Genomic DNA, 27,841 nt, shown 5'->3' on the forward strand with positions numbered 1-27,841 from the left:
GGAATTCATTTTTATTACTCCTACCAGCACTGTTATTTTAAACAAACCGTGAACACCTAGAAAGAGAAATAATCCAAAGAGATTTTACAGGGTTTATGTTGCCATAATAATAAAAATAATAATCATAATAATTGCGGTATTTAAGTGATTACTATATTCCCCAACAGATACAAGATAATCAGATTCTACATGGGGCTCACAGTCCAAGTAGGCAGGGGAACAGGTATTGAATCCCCATTTTGCAGGTGAAGGAACTGAGGCACAGAGAAAGTGAAGAGATTTGTCCAAGATTACACACCAGAAAAGGGGCAAGTCACTTTATTTCTCTGTGCCTTAGTTTCCTCAACTGCAAAATGGAAATTCAATACATGTTCTCCCTCCTACTTAGACTGTGAGCCCCATGTGAAACTGGGACTGTGTCTGACATGACTAACTTGTATCTACCCCAGAGTTTAGATTAGTACCTGATGCATAGAAAGCACTTAACAAATACCATAAAAAAAAGCATGTGGCAGAGCTGGGATTAGAACCCAGGTTCTCTGACTTCCAGGCCCATGATCTTTACTCTGGGCAGTGCTGCTTCCCTCAACACAAGCCTTCAAAAATACAGGAACTTTTGGAAACATTTTCAGAATACCACTTTTTTCAGATGTCCCTTGTTGAGCCTGTTTATTAACATTAATGAGCCACAAACTCCTGGAATGTGTACTGCTTCACAGGTGTAATTTAAGCATCTTTGGAAGCTGTAATTACTCTTTTAGAAAAATCAAAAGGTCTAATCAATTGTACTGATTGTGTTTGTACTGTGTGCAGAGCACTGTAGTAAGCATTCAGGAGAGTATAGTACAACAGAGTTGGTAGACAAATTCCCTGCCCACATTGAACTTTCAGGTGAAGACAGATTAAAATTAATTATGGATACAAGCATAAATACTGTGGGCCTGAGGTGGGGTGAATATCAAATGTTTTCAATGTGCAGGTTCAAGTGCAAGGGCAATGTGGAATGAGAGGGAGTAGGAGAGATGAAGTTTAGTTGGGGAAGCCTTTTGCAGGATATGTGATTTGAGTAAGATTTTATTGGTAGGAAGGCTGATGGTCTTTTGGATATGAAGGGGTAGAAAGTTCCAGGTCAGAGGGGTAAGATGGGGAAAAGCCATCAGTGGTGAAATAGTTGAGATGAAGGCACTATGAGTAAATTGGCATTTGGGGAACAGAGTTTTTAGAGTGAGTGGTAGTTAGAAATCAGAGAGGTAAATTAGGAGGAGATGAGCTTAATCAGTGCCCAGTACTTAGTATTTGGCACATAGTAATAATTATAATAATTATGGTATTTGCTAAGCGCTTACTATGTGCTAAGCACTCGGTGGATACAAGCAAATCAAGTTGGACTTAGTCCCGGTACCTTATGGACAATCTCAATCCCCATTTTACAGGTGAGATAACTGAGGCACAGAGAAATTAAGTGATTTACCCAAGGTCACAGAGCAGACAAGTGGCAGAGCTAGGATTAGAACTCATGACCTTCTGACTCCCAAGTCTGTGCTCTATCCACTATATCATGCTGCTTCTCATAGTAAGCACTTAACAGATATCATAATTATTATTATTATTGTAAGCTGATCATTATTATAAGCTGAGGGTAGGGAGTTTCCATTTGATGTGGAGGTGGATGGGCAACTTCAGCAGGTGGTTGAAAAACGGGGAGAACTGGACTGAATTTTTTAGTTGTTTTTTGTTTTTTAGAAAAATGGTCCGAGCAGCAGAGTGGGAAGAGTTAGGAAGCAGGGAGGTCAGCAAGTGAACTAATACAGTAGTTGAGGCAAGATATGGTAACTGCTTGGGTCAGCATAGTAGTAGTTTGAATGGAGAAGAAAGGTTGGATTTTAGTGATGTTGTAGAGATAGAACAGAATTTGGTGACATTAAATATGCAGGTTCAGTGAGAGAGATTATGGGTTTGTGAGACAGGGTGACAGAGCTGGGATGAGAACGTAGAGTCTTCTGACTCCCAAGCCTGTGCTCTATGCACTAAACCAAGCATGTTTCTCCATTTCTATTGCTTGGATCAGAGAAAACCACACAGATGATTGTGAGCATTCTGTTAAATTGGCTGAAGGCAGGATTGAGAGCTAACTGTTGTGAGCAGTGGTATATCACAGTCACTGTTAGGCTCAGATTCCCTCCACCAACTAGGTTGGGCATATTTTGGGAATGGATAAACTCTCATGCCAGTATAGTGCTCTACTTATGAATCAGTAGCTAAGTGGTGGTGAGGGTAGGTGTGAGAGGAGCTTGACCTAGTGGAGAGACCATAGGGTTTTAGAGTCAGAAGGACCTGTGTTCTAATCCCAATTCCGCCACTCGTCGGCTTTGTGATCTTGGGCAAATCACTTCACTTCCTTATGTCTCAGTTAACTCATCTGTAAAATAGGGATTAAGACTGTGAATCCCATGTGGGGCTTGGACTGTGCCCATCCTGATTACTTTGAATCTACCCCAGATTTTAGAACAGTGCCTGACACATAGTAAGTGCTTAAAAAGTGCCATTTAAGGAAAAAAAGAAAGGTTTAGCACTAATGTGTGTATATCCTTAATGTGTGTGAAGGATATACACCGAGCAAGTCATGCTTTTTCATGCTACTGATTGGTTTTTGTTTCTCTCCCCACAGGCCATTCCCTACTGAAGAGAGTGTTAATGATGAAGACATTTACAAAGGCCTTCCTGACTTAATAGAGTATGTTGAAAATCTCCAGCAGAAGGAGCATTTTTAAAATTTGCTGTGTATTGCTTTACTCCACTTTGGAGATAAAAATCCATATGTGATCAAGCAATATTTTGTGTTAGGATAGTTTTTCCAAAGTGTTTTCTCTGGAGACATCCTACAGGAAAAAAAAAAAACTAAACTGACATATTTTGTGTGGAAACATGGTGGTAAATAAACTGCAAATGCAAACTCAAGTTGCTTCTTTAATCAGAGCCAGCTGAGTGGTGTGATTCACTGTTCCCAATATTCATTAAAATTAAAAGTTCATCTTCCTTACGATGGAGTAGAACAGGTGTTTACGTTCACAGTGTTGGGACAACATATCAATCCCAGTGGGCAAATTTTTTTTAATAGAATTATGCAGTGAGCACATTTACAAGAGTAATTTTCTCAGAGAAGCATGCTTGAGTTCAGTCCTCGGACACTTTCTTCTCTTACTGCACAAGCTTCTGGAGTGCAGGAGTGCAGACAGATTAGAAGCAGATTTACGGCTCTAATTAAGGAGCCTTCCCTGAAGGGTTTTGGAAAATGTCTGGGTTCAGAGGGAATGGAAGAAGCAGCACAGCATAGTGGAAATAGCATGGGCCTAGGAGTCAGAGAAGCTGGATTTTAATATCAACCCTGTCAATTGCTTGCTGGGTGACCTGGAGCAAATGGTTTAACTTCTCTGTGCCTCAGTTCTCCTGTTTTTCCTTCTACTCAGGCTGTGAGCCCCATGCGGGACAGGTCCTGTGTCCCATCTAATTAACTTGTATCTATTCCAGTGCTAAGAACAGTGTTTGACACATAGTAAGTGCCACGAAATACCATAACAAAACAAAACTCTCTAGCGCTCTGGGTACATGTGCTCCTTCAGAGATGATGTGCTTAAGGTGTTTGGCTCTTTAGTCACTAATGATAAAAAGATGTAATGCGGTGATACTTAGATTGTGTCCCCTAGCCTGTAAGATCCTTTGGGGCAAGGATTGTGTCTAGCAACTCTCTTGTATTACAGTCTCCCAAGCGCTTAGTACAGTGCTCTGTACACAGTAAGCATTCAGTAAATACCACTGATTGATTGGCCTGTAGCTGCGTGATTGACAGCTGCTCATCCACCAGACCTCTGAGTTTATTCAGATAGGCTAGGTGACAGTCGTTTGGTGGGCTGAGCGGAAGCCAAATGGTGCCAGTTCCAAAAAGAGGCTGTCTTGTTGGCATGGAGCAATCCCTGCTCATGGTTTCAAGTGTACTCTTGGCTGCTGATTGGCGTCTTGGGATAGAGGGCAAGTAAGTAAAGTCTTGGAAGGATCTTGGTAGGCATGTCTTTGGATAGCATGATGTGAATGGAGAGAGAAACATCATTCCTGTTTTGGAAGTGAAATAATGAATACAGTAATTAATTTGCAGCTGTAGCTCAGGTGAGTGAATATGAATAATGTGAACAGATAATTTGGAAACCTTATGGTGGCCACTAGTTTGATTGTCTTGTCTACTGAATGTCCCTTTTAAACTCGACCATCACAGGAGGTATATGTTTAGCCTAAGGAGGATGTTGCTGTCTGTCCTTGAGGATTTGAATTTTCCTTTAATATAGCTTAATCAAATTACAACAACATCTAAATCAAATTAGCTTTAATTCAATTGGGGAATTTGGCTTCTGTGTACTGATAACTTGAGTGAAAAGCTTAAATAGCCTTATTAGAAACATAATTTAGGATGCAGAAAATGGGGCAAGTAAGTCTCTATCTTGTCAGTCTCTATCTCTAGTGGTGCTAGAACTGGAAGAACTGGGTTTAAAGTTTAGCAGGAAGAATTCATTAAAGAAGGAAGTTCTCTCTTTCACAGTTTACTACCAGTGTATGTTGTGATGATAAAGATTACAGGATTTCCTTTTCTGCCTGCATTTAAAAACAACGCATAATTTCACTGGTAGTGATGTTGAGATTTAGTATTTCTTTGAATGCAAGTGTTTGTGACTCTATTTTATCATCTTAATGCTTTGCGATTATAATCCAGACTCATTCTGAAGTGGTTTGTTGTATATTGAAGTTTCAGATAGGTTGATGGTGAATAGCTTTTATAATGATTTTCCCTTGATTGTAGTGAAACTCGTGCAGAAGATGATGAAGACTTGTACGACTGTGTTTATGGGGAAGATGAAGGTGGAGAAGTATATGAAGACCTAATGAAAGCAGGAGAAGTACACCAACTTGTATGGCTTATTTTTTTTTCCCTTCTTTTTGGTGGCTGGCTGTGGGTGGATTATTGGGGTGATTTTTGATAGCAGAATAAATTCCTCTAAAGATAATCTTGTCACACCAGATCACCAGACTGGTGAGCTTCTAACTGCCTTTGGAGGATCTGAACTAATAGAGATTCAGACTTAATTATAAATCCCTCTGATCATGTGATTATATGCACCTGCTACCCGCAATTGCATTTGAATTCATATTTGTTTAGAATGACTGCATAGGAGTTCAGTGAATCATGAAATTATGAGATACTACAAGATCTAATCTTCCCTTATTAAACAAGTCCTGGTTTTCTAAACTGAACTGCTCAGTTGGTAAAAGATTAAGATAAAATAATTTTTATAAAAGTAATATTACTATTTTCAATTCTTCTGTTAGTGTCATTTGTATTTGTGACAATGAATGTTGAACAAATTTGTTTCCATTTTGGTTATAAAAGCTAAATAATTTAAATTCTTCTGGTTTAGGATTTTCAGAATGTATAGAACTAATCCTGTTAGACTCATGTTTTTTTCTTGGCTTTAATTTGATTCTGACCTCACTTTTGTTTAAATCCTAGAGTAATAAGAGGTGAAATTACCATAGCCTTTTAAAGCACAATATCCTGCATGACAGTAGATTCTGAGTGAAGAGTTCCCCTGGCTTTTCTAATTTACTCTAGAGTCATTTCCTATAACCATGATGTAGAAACCCTGCCCGCCCCCAAACAGAAGAGAGCCAGATAAGATTCACTCTGAGGCCTGCTTTTAGAGAGGGTAACTGTGCTCGGCACTTCTCAGTCCTAATCTAGTCTTGTTGAATCCACTTGATGGAAGAGAAAACACCAGGACAGTGATTTTTTACCTCTGAAAATGGTTAAATTCCTTCTTGTATACTTGAATACTCTTTCCCAGTGCTGTGTACAAAGTAAGCACTTAATAAATACTATTACTAGTACTACGGGGTGTGGCAGTTTGGTAGATCATATGTTTTTACTCTGAGTTTTGGATAGAAGGCTATTGTGCAGTTAGGAAACATTCTTCCAGTAACATGCACCTGCCTGTTCAGAATGTGATGTGCTATTAGTTATGATTCAGCATGTGACACTGGACCCCACATACTTTAACACAAATCTCTGTGACACATGGTTCCTCAAGAATACAAGCCTCATGCTAAAAGAAATTTGACTGTGCTTAATTTATATTTTAGGTATTTAAGTGCTTAGTATGTGCCAGACACTGTACCAAGCACTGGGGTAGATACAAGCTAATCAGATTGGACACAGTCCAGGTCCCACATAGGGCTCACAGTCTTAATCCCCATTTGATAGATGAGGTAACTGAGGCAGAGTGAAGTGATCTGTCCAAGGTCACACAGCAGGCAAGTGGCAGAGCTTGGATTAGAACCCAGGTCTTTCTGACTCCCAGACCTGTGCCCTATCCATTAGGCATGCTATCTCAGGATAGAGTTCAACAGGTGCCCAAGGAATTCCATAAATTTCATAGGATAGGTGTTAAAGATAAGAAAATAATTGCTTTGTTAATGCCCAATCTTCTGGAAAACTCAGAACTTTCACCTCTCAATTACACCCAAACCCAGTTAATTTAAACCCAAACTCTGGTGTCAGAACGTAATTCTGATCTCTTGGAAACCTTTTGTTTGATATATATTGGGAATATCATCACAAGATCTTAAACCCCTCATCCAAGAGCTTCTCTATTCTGATGAGGGTACCTGGATGCACACCCCCAAGAATAGAAGACAGTGACTAGAGCACGGGCTTGGGAGTCAGAAGATCCTGGGTTCGAATCCTGTCTCTGCCACTTGTCTGCTCTGTGACCTTGGGCAAGTCACTTAACTTCTCTGTGTCTCAGTTTCCTCATTTCTAAATTGGGGATTAAGACTGTGAGCCCAATGTGGAACATGGACTGTCCCCAACCTGATTAGCCTGTATCTACCCCAGGGCTTAGTACAGTGCCTGGCACATAGTAAGTGCTTAACAAATAGCATAAAAAATGCTCCTCAGAATCAGCAAGTGCTAGCAATCTGGTGATTAGTTTGAAGAAGTCAGGTCATGTATGTAGCAAACCCCATACACAGTCATAGGTGACAGAGGGCCAGTTATCATCATTGAATTATATAACCTAGGAAGCCTTCTGACCAATGATACAGAGATAAGCCAAGAGAAAAAAATCAAAGTTAATAAGGCTAATAGTTTTTTGAGAGAATAGCAGTGTGGTAATAGCATGGCAAGAAATCAAGCTAAACTGAAGGTCTACAAACAAATTACAGACTGACCACAGATGCCATATTCTCCTTTGAGAGCAGTTTCATCAGTGCTACCTACACAATACTAAGCAGTAATGAAAATAATAATAATAATAATAATTGTGGTATTTAAATGCTTACTTTGTGCTGAGCCCTGAACTAAACACTGGAGTGTATATAAAAGTAATCAGGTCAGACACAGTCCTTGCCCACATGGCTCATAAACAATGAGGTTTTGTAGTGTAATCAGTCCTCTAGTATTGAATTAACGCTTGTCATATCTCCTCCACAACATATGGGACAAATGAGGTAAATGAATGGCAGCAAGATATCCAAGCAGCTTGATCTATGAGGTACTAAAATGGGTCCACAGGGTGTTTTAAATTCACAAAAAATGGAATGATTGAAACCCCTAGGGAAGCAAAATATAAAACAATATAGTGGAGCAATGGACAGTAGAAAAACAGCAGCAAAAGACAGGTCAGCATGGTGTGCAGAAATGTGGGGTCACATTCTTAGATTAGAGATATTGTGAAGAGAGGGAAAAGAAATTAATGTTAGACTTAGGGTGATAAATAGATCAGGGTAGCAAAGGGCTATCTTGCTGCTGCCTGAAACTCTACTTGAGACATCCTGATAAAAATCTCACTTTACCATTATTTCTTCATCATTCATTCAACTGTATTTATTGAGTGCTTACTATGTGCAGAGCACTGTAGTAAGCACTTGGGAAAGTACAATATAAGCAATGAACAGATGCAGTCCCTGCCCACAAAGATGTTACAGAAGAGCAGCAATAGCATTTTTTTGTTTTGTTTGTTAAGTTGGGGACTCACTTGTATTTTGATTCTCAAAGTTAGAATCAATGAATGAAAATGATATTGAATTATATTTCCATGTGATTCTCAGTTCATAAATTTGATTTTTGGTTTTATAGTCCATAAAACACTAGTATTACTATTAACAATAACACTATTATTGATAGTACTTCAGTGCTTACTATGTGTCATGCATTGTTCTAAGCACAGGGATAGATAATAATAATGGTATTTGTTAAGCGGTTACTAACGTTGGTATTTGTTAAGCGCTTACTATGTGCAGAGCACTGTTCTAAGCGCTGGGGTAGACACAGGGGAATCAGGTTGTCCCACGTGGGGCTCATAGTCTTAATCCCCATTTTACAGATGAGGTAACTGAGGCACAGAGAAGTTAAGTGACTTGCCCAAAGTCACACAGCTGACAAGTGGCAGAGCTGGGATTCGAACTCATGACCGCTGACTCCAAAGCCCGTGCTCTTTCCACTGAGCCACGCTGCTTCTCTAAGTTACTATGTGCTCAGTTACTATGTGCTGAGCACTGTTCTAAGTGCTGGGGTAGATACAAGGCAATCAGGTTGTCCCATGCAGGGCTCACAGACTTCATCCCCATTACAAGATAATCAGGTTGGTTACAGTCCCTGTCCCACACAGGACTCACATTCTCAGTAGCGGGGATAGGATTTCATCTCAGTTTTACAGATGAGGAAACAGAGGTGCAGAGAAGTTAAGTGACTTGCCCAAGGTCACGCAGAAGACAAGTGATGAGGCTGGGATTAAAACCCAGATCTCTGACTCCTAAGCCTGTGCTCTTTCCATTAGACCACACTGTTTCCCTGAACATTAGAGCAGAATCTTCCGTGACATAGAATTGACTTTCCAGAGGATTCCAACTTCAGGAAAAAATGGAGTGATTTCAGTTCTATTTTATTTCACATCTCTTGAGATTTCACAGGTATTCTCACTGGATGTTCTTTTCCTATTGGTTTCTCTGGGGCATTTTTCTGTAATCCATGCAGAAACAATTGTTTTATGACTCCTTTTTTAAGAACCTATTGTACAGGAGTCTATAAACAGTGCCACATGGTTTTCAAAATAATTTAGCAGCTTTAGCTTTGTAGTCAGTTCCTCAGGTATCCTTGGGAATCTTACCCTGAAAGATGAAGAAAATCCATTGAGCTTTGTCAGCCTTCCTAAGAATCATTCAGTTTCATCTGAACAAATGAATGTGGACCACTTTTTCCACTTCATCACCAGGTTTTTTTTGCTGCTTTTTTGCCATGTAGAAAGAGATGGAGCCCAGCACTCATTTCAGATTCTCATCATGAGGATCAATAGTAACTTTTCTTAATTTAAGCAACCCACACACCGTTTTCTATAGGTTATCCCCAATGGATCATATGCCATATTAATGAAATATCTAGAATGGCTTTGGGCTTTCAAAATGACATCTCAAACCCAAAATCCATTACATTTTTCTCTCTCATAATCTACTGCAGGGATAAAGACAAACTATGAGGGGGGAAAAAAGAAAAGGGATAGATAAGTGAAAATCAGAAATCCCAATTTTAAGTGCTGCTTCTGGGTGTAGCCATATTTCAAAGATGTATAAGCTCAAAGAATTTTATGGAGTGACTGAACTTCTGTCTCTGACTCACTCACCATACACCAGTTATGGTAATAACATTTCTTAAGTGCTCACTGTCTGCAGAGCATTATGCTAAGTGCTGGGAAAGAATAGAACATAGGTAGGAATTAGACAAGGGCCCTTTCCTTCAAAGCCTCACATCTACATCCAGTGAAATGCTGCAGACATGGATACAGCATTATTTGGGAGGTATTCCCAAGAGTGAAACTATTATTGGAGATGGGGAATATCTACAATCCAGGCCATTATATGGGACTCCCAGGACCAGAGATATTTTCACTATCTGTGTGAAGTGATGGAATGGCAGGCATCATGGCTTCTATCCTCCCTTCAACCCCCTTCTTGCCAAATTGTCTTTCCCTCTCTTCATTTGCAGAAAGTGAGGTTGCTCTGAGGTCTCCAACAAGTGCTTAAATAACTACTTAAAGAACACAACCTTGTTTTTTCCCTCTACAACATTCCTTAGCATCCCTTCAGCTGTGTTTAAAGCAGCACAATCAGTCAATTGCATTTATTGAGTGCTTACTGGGTGCTTGGCTGATAGTATGGCAGAGTTGGTAGACATGTTCCCTGCCCACAACAACCTTACAGTCTAGAGCACCATCATATTGCATCTTAAACCATGACTTCTAAGCTCCCTAAGTAATTCAGCTCCATCAAGGAAAGGGAGAATCTGTGAATTGGAATCTTCATGCAGGAGCTGCCAGTTCATTGTCTGACTTTTTATCATCCTTGATGTGTGTTTGAACTCTAATAATCATATCTGTGGTATTTATTATGTGTATACCATGTTTCAAGCACTATACTAAGCTCTGGAGTAGGTACAAGATAATCAGATCCAACATGGGGTTCACAGTCTAAGTAGGAGGAAGAACAAGTATTGAATAGGTAACTAGACTGAGCCCCACTTTTTCTCATCTCCCACTCCCTTCTGCATCACCCTGACTTAATCTCTTTGCTCTTCTCCCCTCCCAGCCCCACAGCACTTATGTACTTATCTTTAATTTTATTTATTTGTATTCATGTCTGTTTCCCTCCCACACATCCAAGACTGTAAGTTCATTTTGGGCAGGGAATGTGACTGTTCATAGTTGTACTGTACTCTTCCAAGTGATCAGTACAGTGCTCTGTACACAGTAAGTGCTCAATAAATATGATTGACTAAATGAATGAACTGAGGCACAGAGAAGTTAAGTGACTTGCTCAGGATCACACAGCAGACAAGTGGCAGAACCAAGCTTAAAACCCAGATCTACTCTAATGCTCCTGTTTTGGATGGCATTCAGGATGGAAACTATTGTAAATTAGAGTTGTCGTTCTGAGAAACCTGCAACAAATATTATGGCTCATTATCCTGGTATTGCATAACTGCAATTTAAAAATAATGTATTTATTTCCTGTGCTTCTAATTGCAGAAATGTCCTGAAAATGACATTCGAAGTTGTTGCCTCACAGAAATTAAACAGACAGAAGAGAAATATACGGAAACTTTGGAATCAATAGAAAGAGTAAGATGATCACTTTCATTCAGATGGTAAAATTCTACCTTGCAGCTGAATGCCAAATAGAATTAACAGAAAATGCCAATATTTTGCATGAACATTTCCTGTATCTAAATATCTCAGTGCAACTCATGGATTTCAAACCTTGAAAAGTGAGTGCAGAATTTCACCTTAAGAGAATGCATTTGTTTAATGGAATTTGTTAATCCCTCACTATGTGTCAAACGCCATTCTAAATGCTGGGTTAGGTACAAGTTAATTAGGTCGGGCACAGTCCTTGGGCCACATGGGGCTCAGAGTCTTGGGAGTAATCTTAAAATAGACAGCGTTCAGCAGGAGGCATAATTCATCAAACTAACAAATAACACTCATGGAATTTAACAAATGCTTAGTTGGTTCCAAGCACTGCGTTAAGTGCCAGAGTAGATACAAGGTAACCAAGTCGGGCACAATCCCTCTCCCACATGGGGCTCACAGTATAAGTAAGAGAGAGAACAAGTATTTAATTCCTGTTTTACGGATGAGGAAGTGGAGGCACAGCCAAGTAAAGTGACTTGCCCAAGACCTTTCAATAGGCAAGTGGCTGAGCACCACACCCCCTGATTCCCAGGCCCATGCTCTCTGGTCGTGCCTTACTCTTTTGCATTGGTATGTATGACTAGAAGAAGACTGAGAAGCAGTGTTGTCTAATGGTTAGAGCACAGGCCTGGGAGTCAGAAGGACGTGGGTTCTAGTCCCGGCTCCAAAACAAGGTGAGCTGTGGGACCTTGGGCAGGTCATTTAACTTCTCTGTGCCTCACCTACCTCATCTTTAAAATGGCAATTACAACTCTGAGCCCAATGTTGGACATGGTCTTTGTCCAACCTGATTACCTCAGGGATTGTCTCTGTTTCCAAACTGTACAGTCGAAGCGCTTAGTACAGTGCTCTGCACATATAAAGGGCTCAATGAATACTATTGAATGAATGAATGAATTACCTCAATGGAAACCTCAGTGCATAGTTCAGTGCCTGGCTCAGTGTAAGCACTTAAAAATTACCATAAAAAAGAGGACTGTTGGCTTAGCTGTATGATGCTCCCTCTGCTACCTTTGCTAATTTATATGTAGGATAATTTGGGGGCAACCTACACATCGATCTTGCTCTTTTCCCTTATCACTGAGATGCAAAATAGTTTACTATTTTTTCCTGAAGGTGGATGAGAAAATCAGTTAATGTAAACAATCTTCCTTCTGTATCTCGTTACAGTATTTCATGGCACCACTAAAAAGGTTTTTGTCAGCTTCGGAGTTTGATTCAGTATTCATCAACATTCCTGTAAGTAAATCTAACTGTGACAAATATTTGCTTTGAGCAAGTAAATGTGCTTTTATTAGAAATCCACAAACCCTTTGAGCATTGGCAAATAGATGTATATGAAACAGTAAAAAAAACCCTGTTCTCTACTGGGCTATATTTTGAAATTATCTGCAATATATGGGCATGTGAACATATGTTCCAGATCTTCCTATAAGGAACTAAACTGCAAATACCCTAAAAGTTTCTTCATAATATTGGCCCTTGCAGTTCAAGTGCTGTGCATTTATTTTAATTGAGTGGACAGGGGTCTTGATTAGGGATACTCCTGTGAAGATAATTTAACTGTATTTCCTGAAAGTTTAGAAGTAAATCATTTTTTTCCATAAGAACATTTATCTTGAAAATATACAAAGTGCAGAACATAAATTGATATGTAAGATCCTAATAGTGTTTGTGGCTACAAGTCAGAACAGGAGGCTGAATTCACAACCTCTCATTAATTGCACAGAGACTAATTTCACCTGTTTACTACATGTCTCATTTATCTTCCGACAACCAGTTTATTACAAAATAGAACTCTAAAGTGACTAGGATATGATTTGGATTGTAGATTTTGAGTTCACCTTCAATAATTTTGTTTAATGCCATAAATACTTCACTGGGATTGTCTTACCTAAAATTCAGCACCCTTCTCGTCTACCCATCCTTCTATTCTTTGAAGCCTGACTCAGCCTACTTCTTTTAAACACTCCTTTTAACTACTTTTCCTGTCTGATTGACTTGCTCTCTGCCACCTGTCATTACCTAGGGCCTTATGATGCCCTGAACAATCTCCCTGCCATAAACCATATTTATTGAATTTATCCTTAAAATCCTGAAAGATTGATTTTAACTGCTTTATGGTGAACGGTTGCCTAAAAGTGGTATGTAGTATACAAAGTCTACATATGAAATGAAGTAGTGATGTTTGCATTTATGTAAGTTTTAATTTTCCAAGCACTTTACCACTTCTAGATAATGAATCTTTATAACATTCAACTAAATTTGATAAGTGGGGGAGAGAGTGCCAAGGATAATTAAAATAAAGAGGATCTGGTTGCTAAGCAACCTCCATTGGGTAAGTATAGATTTGGGTGCTCCAAGCAGCTATATATGAATGACTTATGACCCTGTGATACTTCATGTTTATCCTGAGTGTATTTTACTAATAATGGGGCTGAGGAAACAGATTGACTCTTTTTAACCCAGTTCGCTACAAATGTGTACGTGACATCAGAGTGACCTTCAGCATTTCGGACATCCTGGGAAGCCCAGAGGGGTTTAATCACCTCAGTGCTCTTCGTTGTTTGAAACCATTTGACAGTCTTTGTTCACAAAGGGACTGTATTTGAAAACTCCCATTGTGATTCTGCTCATACAGGAGTAGAATATTATTTTAAATCAGTGTGAGTTACAACTCCCCAGGAGGACGCGTTATGAGAATGGGTCTCTTAATTTGAAGGGGGAATCCCCCTCTGCTCTTTGTTGGGAAATGCGTTTGGCTTGCCATTTTCTACCTATCAGAATAAAAGCTAAATTCCTGCTGTTACCTCTGTTCTACTCTTCAATGCAATCAGTTTACTTCTTCACCTTTTTTCAATATTAGCTATACTGGTGTTCCAAATAATTCACCATGATTCCAGCTAGCTTACTAACAGGATGCCACTAATGGACCAATAGTGTACAAATCAAATTTTTCATTGTTCAGGGACTGGAATCATTACTTTGGACATATGAATAATACATTAAGGATTTGACTGGTTTGATGTAAAAAAAAAAAAAGTATCTATTCCTATACTGAAATTACCAGACTTATTTAGACAGTTTAGATGTTAGTCAGTAGAATTCATCCAAAGAAGCACAGCAGCTATTTTGAGTCTAGATTTTTGTGGCCCTTTAGTGCCAATGAGATTATTTGGTTTTGATTTTCGATGTTCTGTGTTGTTGTTCATTGCAAGGAACTAGTGAAAGTCCATCGAAGCCTAATGCAAGAGATTCATGACTCCATTGTCAATAAAAATGTCCAGAACTTATATCAAGTCTTTATTAACTACAAGGAAAGGTAAGCTTCATATCTATCCATTGCTATTCTCTGCTGTGAACTCCATGCAATCCATTACTGTGCAGTTTCACACTCCAGGAAGTTTCAGTTCAGCTCTTTGCACAATTAAAGAGTTATCCATTTGCAAGTAATTAAGTATATTTAAATGTAATTTTGGGGAGCTGAAGGTACCAAAATAAATTCTTTACAGTCAAAACACAGGCAGTGCATTTTTGCTACTGGCTTCCCCATTATAAATGCCAAGGTGATACTTGGTACATGATTTTCTTTCTATGCACAAGAACTTAGAGCAAGAGGCTCCATGATGACTTTTCTTGCAGGTCATGTTTGGTCTCTTGGCTGTCTTTATGGTCTAGATTCCATTCAAGTATTGGAAGTGATCAAATCAGTTGATAAACCTCTTTTTGTTACAAAAGTATAGGTGTTATTAGTCCCTAGAAAACCTGGGAGTTCACATACTTGTCATTATATTATAAAACTGCAATTGAGTGCTACAAGCATGAGTGTATTTATCCTTAGATTTTATAGTATTTGTTAAGTGCTTACTTTATGCCAGGCACTGTACTAAGCTCTGGCATAGATACAGGCTAATCAGGTTGAACACAGTCCATATTCCACATGGGACTCACAGTCTTAATCCCCATTTTATAGATGAGGTAACTGAAGCACAGAAAAGTTAAGTGACTTGCCCAAGGTCAAGCAGCAGACAAGTGGCAGAGTCGGGATTAGAACCCAGGTCCTTCTGACTCCCAGGCCTGTGCTCTATCTACTAAGCCACGCTGCTTCTCTATATTGTCATTGATTGATTGACTCCTTAAATTACTAATCTAATTTCAGTACATCAGAGAAATTTTGGCTTATGATGTGCTGAATGCAAGTGAATGGAAAAACAAATGCTAGGGTTTGACTGTTATGCTTTAAAGCTTGGAATCTTTGACATTCCCCTGTTTTTCCCATGTTGAGATTTGTGTTTGAGTGACAAATTCCAGACTTACATGTACACGTACAATTGCTTTTGAACTCAGAAGCATTTGTGCTCACCGTCCATGGAAAAAGTCACCCAATTTTTGCCATGGTGATGAGTTTATTCCTGGTTCCTGCCTCTCTTTACTTTTTTTCTTTGCTTGTTTCCTTTCAGGTTGGTTATTTATGGGCAATACTGCAGTGGCGTAGAGTCAGCTATCACAGGTTTGGACTACATTTCCAAGACAAAAGAAGACGTGAAGTTGAAATTAGAGGTGCCCAGTTTACATTTCTCTTTATGACACCTAGATAACGAAAGAGAAATGAACCTTTATGAAAACTTTCTCATATTCGGTATTCAGATCAATTCTAAATTTCAGGTTCATCTGATTTCATGCTAAAATATTGAGTATTAACACTTTATTATCCTCATCCTCATTCTCAGTTGTAGAAACATTTATGGAACATCTCTGTATGTAGAGCATTATGTTAGGTACATAGTAGATTATAGCAGATATGAAAGCTACGGTCCTTGCCCTTGAGAGTTTAAAGTATAATGGGGGAATTATGCTTCCTGTTGTATGTACAGTTTTTAATTATCTAAAAACTCCTAATCCAGGTGTTTTTTAAAATGGTACTTGTTAAGCCCTTATTATGTGCCAAGCACTATTCTAGGCCCTAGAGTAGATACTAGTTAATTAAGTTTGGACAGGGTACCTGATGCACAAGGGGCTTACAGTCGAAGTAGGAGGCAGAGAAGCATGGCATGATTTGGGTTCTAATCCCTGATCTGCCAATTGCTTACTGTGTGACTTTGGGCAAATCATTTTACTTCTGTATGCCTCAGTTTCCTCAACTGTAAAATGGTGATATAATAATAAAAAATCATGGTGTTTAAGTGCTTACTATGTATCAGGCACTGTACTAAGTACTAGGTTAGATAGAAGATTATCAGGTTGGACACAGTCCATGTCCCTCATATGGTTCACAGTCTGAATCCCCATTTTTATAGATGAGGAAACTGAGGCACAGAGAAGTGAAATGACTTGCCCAAAGTCACAGAGGGGACAAGTGGCGGGCCAGGTTTAGAAGTCAGGTCTTCTGACTCCGGGGCTTGTGTTCTTCCTCCTAGGCCATTCCGCTTCTCCCATCCTACTCCCTCCTCCTCAGACTGTGAGCCCCATATGGGAAAGGGACTGTGTTCAACCTGATAGACTGGTATCTACCCCAGCACTTAGAGCAGTGCTTGACATGTAATAAGTTCTTAACAAATACCATAAAAAAGGAGGATTTAACTCCCATTTTACAGTTGAGATAATTGTAGAGAAGTAAAGTGTTATGTCCAAGGTCACACAACAGACATGTGCCTGAGTTGGGATCAGAACCCATGTCCTCTGACTCCCAGGCCCATGCTGTTTCCTCTAGGCCATGCTCTTCTCAATAGTTTTTGAATTCTCATCCTATTTGTTCCAGTTCCTGCTTTCATCCTCTCTTTGTTCATTAGGAAAATGAAAAGAGGGTATTTCAAATCAGCCCACTTTATGTTTAAAATCTCTGGTGAGCATTTTGGTGGAGGAAAAGGTAAATGAGGTGGCTAATATTATCTGTGGCTTCCATTCATCCATTTGTATGAATGATTGAGAGCTGCCTAAATTGATGGTTTGATGTAGTGTGAGTAGTCGTCCCTATAAAAGCAGCTAGTGTAGCAGCCTCTAACAATAGTCTGGACAGATATTACCTGCTGCTAATAGCTGCTGAAGCTCTTCAGGTTCACCTTTCTAGCAGCAGAATCACCTGGGTAGAGAAAACAGCGGGCTTGGAGCATATATCTCTGTGGGTTCCTCTTGATTGACATCTGATGCTCGAGGGGTCATTGGGTCTACTCTCACCTCCCTTCTCTGTCTTCCAGTAGCTAGAATAGCTTCTCCAGAGTTATACAAGAGAGCACTTTGTTATCCCAGCCCCACAGCATTTGTGTCTAACCCCTTATACTCAACTATTTCCCCGATCTGTAATTTATTTTAATGTCTGTCTCCTTTGGTAGACTGTAAGCTTCTTGTGGAGAGGAATTGCAATTGCCAACACATAATGTCCTTTCCTGAGCACTTAGTAAGGTACTTGGCACACAGTAAGCTCTCAATAAGTGACATTACTGATTCAATTGTGATAAGGAGTTAGATAAAATGAAATGTAATGACATCAAATTCGTAGTATTGTGAAGATGCAGCCCTAACGATTTATGCCATTGTAGTGGTTAGTTGTTTCTGCATAGATTAATCGTGTCTGGTTAATGTTGGTACACAGCATCAGCTCATGGAATATGACAAAAATTAGATTGTAAAGTACTTGAAAGACTATGCCTATTTTATTTCTATTGTACTCTACCGAGTGAATGGTGTCATCCCTAGGCCATCAGGAGTACTGTAGTTTCACTGATTAAGTTTCTACTGAAAATCAGGTAGGAAAAACAACATATTATTGTAAGCATTAATTGCATCAGTGATTATATTATTTCTGGTCACTGAAGATGTGGTTGTGCTACATTTAGCAGATCTGTTGTATCCTTTTTTGATTTGTAAATTATGTACTGCCCCCATGAGGAACCACAGAGTATTTAGCTGCATATTTTTCTGGGGGTTGGGCAGAGATGCATATAGTATATTGTTATTATTTCAGAGTAAACTGCTCCCCCATGTGAAGGGATAAAATTTTTCAAAATATATTGGCTCCATTTGGTGCTATTATCTCTCAGTACAAGAAATGCCTTTGAAGAGATAATTGATGTTTCCTGATTGATGAATGGTTTCCTCCCGTTAACATAGGACCATGTGTTTATTTAAGATAGACAAAAAGGAGGGAATGGCAAGACCACATTTTATACTGCTATTTGTGTCTGTCAAATCATTTAATATAGATCCCTCCACACAATAGTTGCTCAATAAATACTGTTGACTATGATGATAAAGAAACAAAAGTTTCTAATGTTTCCTAATGGTTATCAATCACAGACTCTCTAAAGAAACAGAAGGGGTGAATTTTTGAACATGTGGTCTGTGGGAGTTCCTTATATTTGAAGTCTTTTAAAAAGTACATATACTTCCTTAGTGAGCTGTCAGAAACAGTAGAAAACTTAGGCTATTTTATTAGACCAGATCTGATTAGAAATATTAATCAGAAATCTCAATTTCAGAAACTGAAAGCCTTGTTAGCTTGCCCGTTATTATGATAAGTTTCTGGATTGTTTTTGTTCTCTTTCTCCCCGCTCCAGCCATACCATCTTCTCTCCCTATTATAATCCCGAGACCTAGGGGGTTTATTCTAAGGGACCGCCTTCTTTTTCTAATATATGATGTAATGATGATGGGGTACTTACTGAGTAAGTAATAATAATAGTAATAATGATTATGGTACTTGTTAAATGCTTACTATGTGCCAAGCAGTGTTTTAAGCACTTGGGGTAGATACAAGTTAATCAGTTTGGATGCAGTCACTGTCCCACATGGGGATCACAGTCTTAATCCCCATTTTACAGATGAGGTAACTGAGACCCAGAGAAGTGAAGTGGCTTGCTGAAGGTCACACAGCAGACATGTAACAGTCAGGACTAGAACCCAGTCCTTCTGATTCCCAAGCCCCTGCACTATCCTTAAGCCATGCTTATGTGAATCACTGAGAAAGATACAAATCAATAGAAAACAGAGGACTCAGTCTATGAGAGAGGAAAAAGTTTGAATGGAATGTGGTGGTTCATTTGTAATGGGGTAACCTGGGGGAATGGCCAGAATTGTGTAATTATGGAGAAGCTCATCATTACCTTTCCAAGGACTGGATATAAGATCCACATCTGCCTCAGTGCACCATTGCAAGATCATTTGAGGCCTAAACTATGGCCACAAGTTTTTCGTTATGGGAGAATCCTCTGCATTTTCCAGACCCCTCTGGAGACACTGAGTTCATCTCTGAAGTTGTATTGAAAGGCTTTGGAGAGCTACTGCCCTTTATTGCAGCATGTGTTGCAGGAAGTGGCATGGCCTACTGAAAAGAGAAGGGGCTTGAGAGTCAGATGACCTGGGTTCTAATTCTGGCTCTGCCACTTGTAAGCTGTGTGACCTTGGGCAAGTCACGTGACTTTTCTGTGTCTCAGTTTCCTCACCTTAAAATTTAATTAAATCTTATTCCCGCCTGCTTAGACTGTGAGCCCCATGCGGCACTGTGTTTCCAACCTGATTATCTTGTATCTACCCCAGCACTTAGGACAATGATTGGTCCATGGAATGCACTCAATAAATTAATTCATTCATTCAATCATATTTATTGAGTGCTTACTGTTTGCAGAGCACTGTACTAAGCTCTTGGAATGTCCAATTTGGCAACAGATAGAGACAATCCCTGCCCTAACAGTGGGCTTACATTCTAAAAGGGAGAGACAGCAAAACAAAACAAGTAGATAGGCATCAATACCATCAAAATAGATAGACATAGGTATATATATACATCATTACTAAAATAGAGTAATATATGGAAATATACACAAGTGCTATGGGGAGGGGAAGGGGGTAGAACAGAGAGGGAGTGGGGGCAGCAGGGAGGGGAGATGGGGCAGAGGGAAAGGGAGGGCTCAGTCTGGGAAGGCGTCCTGAGTGAGGTGAGCTCTCAGTAGGGCTTTGAAGAGGGGAAGAGAATTCGTTTGGCAGATGTGAGGGGGGAGGGCATTCCAGGTCAGTGGTAGGACGTGGGCCAAGGGTCGTCGGCGGGACAGGTGAGAACGAGGCACAGTGAGGAGGTTAGCGGCAGAGGAGCAGAATGTGCCAGGTGGGCTGTAGAAGGAGAGAAGGGAGGTGAGGTAGGAGGGGGCAAGGTGATGGAGAGCTTTGAAGCCAATAGTGAGGAGTTCTGCTTCCTGCAAAGGTTGAAAGGCAATCACTGGAGGTTTTTAAGGAGGGGAGCGACATGCCCAGACAGTTTCTGTAGAAAGATAATCTGGGCAGTGGAGTGAAGTATAGACTGAAGTAGGGAGAGACAGGAGGATGGGAGCTCAGAAAAGAGGCTGAAGCAATAATCCACTAGGAATATTATGAGAGATTGTATCAGCATGTAGCAGTTTGGATGGAGAGGAAAGGGCAGATCTTGGCAATGTTGTGAAGGTGAGACCAGCAGGTTTTGGTGACGGATTGGATGTGTGGGGTGATACTGATAATTGCAGTATTTATTGGAAGTACTTGTACATTTCTCAGAAACCTGTTGAGATTCCCTAGATGTAGTCCTTGCTGGACATCTAGAACTTAAGCTCTAATGCTGTCATTGCAACTTTTTAGCCCCGATATGTAATAACAGTGAAACATCTGGGTTGACAGGATTTCACATTTGTTTTCTGACTCTCTTGTAGGAATGTTCAAAGAGAGCAAACAATGGAAAATTCACTCTAAGGGATCTACTGGTGGTCCCTATGCAGCGTGTTCTGAAATATCACCTTCTTCTTCAGGTATGAGACTTGAAATATTTAGGGATTTTCTCTACTCTCTCATTAAGCTTGGGTGGTCATGGAATGGAGTCTGCACTCCAGTAGTTCAAAATACGTGTTCTGAAGAGAAGCGTTTGGGACTCAGAATTGGTCAATCCTTTGTTGTCACAAAATCAAAATAGTGAAGTATCTCCTGCTGAAGTGATGATCCAAATTAACAAAACCAACAAAACCCTTCATCCTGAAAACAAAAGCAAGCCTCCAGTCGTAGTTCTCTTCATTAATATCTTTAAAGTAGTGATGACTTTCAGGATACTCAATAGGACACTGGTTTTTTAAGATAAATTAGATAAGACAGGAACGTGTTCTGAGTTGCTTTCCTGCTATATTAGATCTAAATTATGACAAGGCCATATATATTTTGAAGTGATTATTGTTACAACCTGCAAAGCTTTTGGATTCCACAGTTCTATAATGAGTGAATTTTATAAATTTAATTTGATATCTGTACCAGGAGGCTGATTAGTTCTGCTCTAAAGATATGTCTTAGAGTATTAGATCACCAACCCTGCTGATGCTTAAAAAATGTCATTTTAAAAAGAACTATTATCTGAATGTGAAATATAATTTTGATTCTGCACTTTGTACATCCTGTATATTACATTTCTTGAAATATAGCTTTACAAATATTAGTCATATGAACTTTGATCTACAGAGAAATCAGAAAAGCCAACCAAAGCTTTTTTTATTCTTTAAAAATGTATTAAAACATTTATGAGGCCTAAACCCAAAGCAGTATAATCAGATGGGTGGTTTGTGAAAAAAATTAAGGCAGATTCAGTCACTTCTTGAAGCATGTTTAAATAACACAATGACAATTTCTTTTTATGGGTTTGGCACTGTAAAATAACCTAGGAACTGAAAATTCCATTTTAGTCAAAACTGTTCCTGAACTTTTTGGAAGCAGAAGGATGAAGCTTCTAGAATTATTTTTTACCTTATCACACTCTGAGAAGCAACCTGGCCTAGGGGAAAGACCCCAGGCCTAGGAATCAGAGGACCTGAGTTCTATTCCCATCTCTATCACTTGTCTGCAATGTGACCTTGAGCAAGTCATTCAACTTCTCTGTGCCTCAGTTCCCTCATCTGCAGATTGGGTATCAATACATAGAGAAGCAGCGTGGCTCAGTGGAAAGAGCCCGGGCTTGGGAGTCAGAGTTCATGGGTTCGAATCCTGGCTCTGCCACTTGTTAGCTGTGTGACTGTGGGCAAGTCATTTAACTTCTCTGTGCCTCAGTTCCCTCATGTGTAAAATGGGGATCAACTGTGAGTCTTACGTGGGACAACCTGATTACCCTGTATCTACCCCAGCACTTAGAATAGTGCTCTGCACATAGTAAGTGCTTAACAAATACCAATATTATTATTATTATTATTGTTAGTCTCCCTCCTACTTAGGCTGTGAGCCCTATATGGGATCTTGTATCTACCCCAGACCTTAGTACAGTGCTTGTCATATAGCACTTAAATGCCACAATTATTATTATTAGTGAAGCCAGTTTACCTGGTACCTGAAAATTCTTTTAAAAAAATGTTCACACCCAGTTTAACACTATGTACAAGTCAAATCACAGCTGGTATGTTCTGACACTTAAAGGTTGGCATACTTGAAATCGGACATTTATTTAACTGGAACATTCAGATATGGGAAACTTGAAAGCCCCAGACCGACTCAGCATTTTCCTTTGCTAAAGAAAAAAAAAACAGGCAAGAAATAGGCCTTGGAGAATGTGATTTTAACAGTTCATAAACCTTTCAGGATTTCTGCAGGTACATAGTGGCTTCCTATTTCTCGGGAAAGAAAGTCTCTCAAATGGGTGTCTTGTTTTTCTGAGGTCTTCTTAGCCAAAGAGTAAGCTCGGTGTGAGCTTGGAACATGTCTGTCAACTCTGTAATATTGTACTCTCCCAAGCGCTTAGTACAGTCCTCTGCACATAGCAGAAAATAAATACAAATGATTAAAAAGTTTGGTTGAATTTTTTTAATAAAGCATTTGTTAAGCACTTATCATGCATCAGACATTGAGTCTTGGTAGATACAAGATTTTTTCTAAAATGGTATCTATGTAGTGCTTAGTATGTGTCACATACTGTACTAAGCTCTGTACTAGATACAAGCTAATAGGATTGGACATGATCCATGTCCCACCAAGGGGCTCACAGTCTTAATCCCCATTGTTCAGATGAGATAATAGGCCCAGAGAAGCAAAGTGACTTGCCCAAGGTCACATAGCAGATAAGGGGTAGAGCTGGGATTATAGCCCAAATCTTTCTGACTGCCAGGCTCATACTCTATCAATTATACCATGCTGCTGCTAAATTCTGAATGAATTGGAAACCTGAATTAATTTGATTTGATTGTGGGTACTTTCAAGCTATTGTCAAAAATGTTATAATTGAATAGACTGTTGATTTTTGAGTAAAGCAGTGTTGAGAAGTGACAATATCTTTTGAATATCAGGAGCTGGTGAAGCACACCACTGATCCTGTTGAGAAGGCAAATTTGAAGCTAGCTCTTGATGCCATGAAGGTAAGTGTAGAATGGCCCACCTTTTTACATTTTCACTCTCTTTATGACAAGGAAATTGACTATTTTGATTTTGCTTTCACTAAGGCTAGACAGAAAGCTGTAGGGAAAGATATGTTCTGGATAGAATGTGATTTGCTCTCAGAAGAAACTGTTGTGCTTCTGCACATGGTGCTCATTAAGGCAGACTAACTTTAATGCAAACATGCAGGTTTCATCAGGAATATAACCCCATGTTTTATGAGAACTGACTTTATTGTTCACTCAAAAGCAGTTGTGAATAGCAGAAGGAAGAAGAGACAGTGATCAGGCACCTTTTGAGAGCATTAAGGAGACCTCCCTAACCCCCAAAATGGGCAAAAATATTCTTAACCTATGGATTACAATTCAATCCTAAAGTAGGAAGATGATAGTGACTCAGTTGAACTGGAGTTGACAGTGTCTAAAGTAAGTGATATACATACCAGAATGATTCCAGAGTGATGGGATGATTTGGAGAGGGTGTGTCCATGGAGTCGTTATGGATTGGAAATGATTCTATGTTATTTGAAGAAGCAGCAGTAGAAGAAAGTCAGTGAAGTAGTATTGACTCTAAATCAAGTGAGAGAGAAACATTAAACATCTTTACTCTAAATGAACTTTGGTGGTTAAATAGTGGTTTCATTTGGAAAATTTTGCCACATTTTCTCTTGTTTGACCCACTTTAAGTATAGCACCAAAGAGAAGACATTGGGAAACTAAAATAGTTTGGCCAAAACATTAATGTAAGACCCAGTTTAAACTCCTGCCTAGGCTTATATCAAACTGGTAAACTTTGAGGGAAAGTGGGCAATGTGGAAGGGAATAAGCAGCATAGTTGCAAGTCGCTTCCAATTGTCAGGTTGAAATAAGTTTGAAAATTCGCAGTAAATGGCATAAGAAATGTGAAATCTGGAAGTTTTGTAGAGCTTCTCCTTCTTCTCATTACACAAATCTAGGCTTGGGCAGGAACATAGGGATACGTCAAATCAACAATTTTAGGTTAGGCATAATGGAAGTCTATGAGAGGAAGTTATATTTGCAAATCACAGTAAGACAGCATTTGAAACTGTTACTGTATCTTTGCGCAAAACCAAAATGCAGACGAAACATGGGTCATCACCCTCTTTGAGTTCTTTTTTATTTTAATGCAGATTTCTGATTTTCCCCTGCCAATCGCTTTCTTTCATTATGCTTTAGAGCTGTGAGTCCTGTGCATTATCTCTTAAGAAAATGCCTGGATTTTCAGGCCTTTAGAGATGTTTCCACCTGTAGCAGGCAAAAAGTCAGTTATTGGCTCCTCTCTTAAGCACATTATGTTTTCTGCTGGAGTACGCCCTCCTGCTATTCCAATTGAGCTTAAGGGGAAGGGAGAGAGGAAAGAAACTGAATACCAAAAAATCTGGAGCGGAATGAATAAAAATAGCTAGGTAAAGTGCAGACATAATGTCTTTTTTTTTTTTGGTCCTCAAAAATCAGCAATGACATTTCAGAATAGGTGAAACCATATGGAAAGAGATGCCAGCCGTTTGTCATTCTTCTTTATCCACCTGGTTTCTCATTAGTATCTATCTGCTTTGGTGAATTATCTCTTTAGAAATAAAGTTTGTTTCTTGGCTGAATATACTTTACTGCCATCACCTTTCTTAGTAATTGTTGTGGCTGCAGATAATAGTTCTGTCCATGTTTATTTTTTATTCTTTTCAATTTCTAAATGAATTCCATATGATTTAAATCACCTACCCGTTACTTTTCTCACAGTCCTGGATAATCCATAATACCTTGTTTCCCAAGGAGGCAAAATAAATGCTCACGTTTTGGTTTTCTAGTTGTGCCATTGGTAGCACATGCTTATTTTGTTTTAAATACAGGGATTATGGTCATTCATTTTACAGTCATTGGAGAATAACAGGGATTGTCCATTTCATAAAAACTGATTTTTTTCTTTTTTCCCATCACCTGAGTTTCTGTGCTTTTGCTCCCTCCCCCCACCCCCCTTTTATTCTTTAGGACCTGGCCCAGTACGTAAATGAAGTGAAGAGAGATAATGAGACCCTCCGTGGCATTAAACAGTTTCAGTTATCAATAGAGAACTTGGTATGTGGTTTTCATTTTCACTTTGAATGATTAATTTGAAAAAAAAGACAAAGTTCCTGCTCCTGAGTGTCCTCAATTTGTCCCTGCTGTTTTATTCAACTGTTATCTGCTTCTGGGAACATCTTGGCATTGTACTTTGTCTAACAGATACCGATTCCTCTTTTAAAGATAGTACCCAGCCCTCCTATAGAATAGGCTTCTAGTGGTGTAAGCCACTGTGGGCAGAGAATGTGACTGTTTATTGTTATATTGTTTATTGCTGTAGTGCTCTATCGTACTCTACCAAACGCTTAGTACAGTATTCATTCATTCATTCATTCAATAGTATTTATTGAGCGCTTACTATGTGCAGAGCACTGTACTAAGCGCTTGGGATGAACAAGTCGGCAACAGATAGAGACAGTCCCTGCCGTTTGACGGGCTTACAGTCTAATCGGGGGAGACGGACAGACAAGAAAAATGGCACTAAACAGCGTCAAGGGGAAGAACATCTCGTAAAAACAATGGCAACTAAATAGAATCAAGGCGATGTACAATTCATTAACAAAATAAATAGGGTAACGAAAATATATACAGTTGAGCGGACGGGTACAGTGCTGTGGGGATGGGAAGGGAGAGGTGGAGGAGCAGAGGGAAAAGGGGAAAATGAGGCTTTAGCTGCGGAGAGGTAAAGGGGGGATGGCAGAGGGAGTAGAGGGGGAGGAGGAGCTCAGTCTGGGAAGGCCTCTTGGAGGAGGTGATTTTTAAGTAAGGTTTTGAAGAGGGAAAGAGAATCAGTTTGGCGGAGGTGAGGAGGGAGGGCGTTCCAGGACCGCGAGAGGACGTGACCCAGGGGTCGACGGCGGGATAGGCGAGACCGAGGGACGGCGACGAGGTGGGCGGCAGAGGAGCGGAGCGTGCGGGGTGGGCGGTAGAAAGAGAGAAGGGAGGAGAGGTAGGAAGGGGCAAGGTGATGGAGAGCCTTGAAGCCTAGAGTGAGGAGTTTTTGTTTGGAGCGGAGGTCGATAGGCAACCACTGGAGTTGTTTAAGAAGGGGAGTGACATGCCCAGATCGTTTCTGCGGGAAGATGAGCCGGGCAGCGGAGTGAAGAATAGACCGGAGCGGGGCGAGAGAGGAGGAAGGGAGGTCAGAGAGAAGGCTGACACAGTAGTCTAGCCAGGATATAACGAGAGCCCGTAATAGTAAGGTAGCCGTTTGGGTGGAGAGGAAAGGGCGGATCTTGGCGATATTGTAGAGGTGAAACCGGCAGGTCTTGGTAACGGATAGGATGTGTGGGGTGAACGAGAGGGACGAGTCAAGGATGACACCGAGATTGCGGGCCTGCGGGACGGGAAGGATGGTCGTGCCATCCACGGTGATAGAGAAGTCTGGGAGAGGACCGGGTTTGGGAGGGAAGATGAGGAGCTCAGTCTTGCTCATGTTGAGTTTTAGGTGGCGGGCCGACATCCAGGTGGAGACGTCCCGGAGGCAGGAGGAGATGCGAGCCTGAAGGGAGGGGGAGAGGACAGGGGCGGAGATGTAGATCTGCGTGTCATCTGCGTAGAGATGGTAGTCAAAGCAGAGACCTCCGCTCTCTCGATCCCATCCATCTTTCCAATAGCATCTCGCCTCACCTTGCCGCCCTGTCCTCTCTTCCCACTCTCGACCGGTCTCCACTCTCAACTCCACCCTCTCTACTCATCTCGACTCTCTCGCCCCCCTTTCCCTCCGCCGCTCTCGCTCCACTAACCCACAGCCCTGGATCACCTCCTCCGTCCGCCTCCTACGCTCCTATGCTCGAGCTGCTGAGCGCTGCTGGCGAAAGTCCAAGCACCGAGCCGACCTCACACACTTCAAATTTATCCTTTCCTGCCTTAACTCTGCCCTCTCCTCCGCCAGGCAAAGCTTCTTCTCCTCCCTCATCGACACCCATGCCCGTCACCCCCGCCGATTGTTCCGGACCTTTAACTCTCTCCTTAGGCCCCCTGTTCCTCCCCCTCCCCCATCTCTCACCCCTAATGATCTGGCCACCTATTTCCTCACGAAAATCAACACGATCAGGTCTGAGCTCCCCAAAGTCACCCCTCCGCCTCTCCCCTCCCCCCCAACAACCCCCTCCCCTACTTTCC

General features: G+C 40.4%; 1 protein-coding gene across 2 annotated transcripts in view; it reads left to right on the top strand.

Moving 5' to 3' along the window:
• VAV3 (vav guanine nucleotide exchange factor 3) overlaps positions 1 to 27,841 on the top strand; it is a 333,180-nt gene that overhangs the window by 153,120 nt on the left and 152,219 nt on the right. For both annotated transcript variants that reach the window (XM_029063268.2, XM_029063269.2), the window contains exons 4-12: positions 2,669 to 2,734; positions 4,847 to 4,955; positions 11,121 to 11,213; positions 12,456 to 12,524; positions 14,504 to 14,607; positions 15,746 to 15,845; positions 20,957 to 21,052; positions 23,552 to 23,620; positions 25,646 to 25,732. In XM_029063268.2, the coding sequence (XP_028919101.1) occupies positions 2,669 to 2,734; positions 4,847 to 4,955; positions 11,121 to 11,213; positions 12,456 to 12,524; positions 14,504 to 14,607; positions 15,746 to 15,845; positions 20,957 to 21,052; positions 23,552 to 23,620; positions 25,646 to 25,732 (793 nt within the window). The remainder of the gene's footprint in view (positions 1 to 2,668; positions 2,735 to 4,846; positions 4,956 to 11,120; positions 11,214 to 12,455; positions 12,525 to 14,503; positions 14,608 to 15,745; positions 15,846 to 20,956; positions 21,053 to 23,551; positions 23,621 to 25,645; positions 25,733 to 27,841) is intronic.

The sequence above is a fragment of the Ornithorhynchus anatinus genome, chromosome 4, assembly GCF_004115215.2.
Source record: "Ornithorhynchus anatinus isolate Pmale09 chromosome 4, mOrnAna1.pri.v4, whole genome shotgun sequence".
NCBI lineage: Eukaryota > Metazoa > Chordata > Mammalia > Monotremata > Ornithorhynchidae > Ornithorhynchus > Ornithorhynchus anatinus.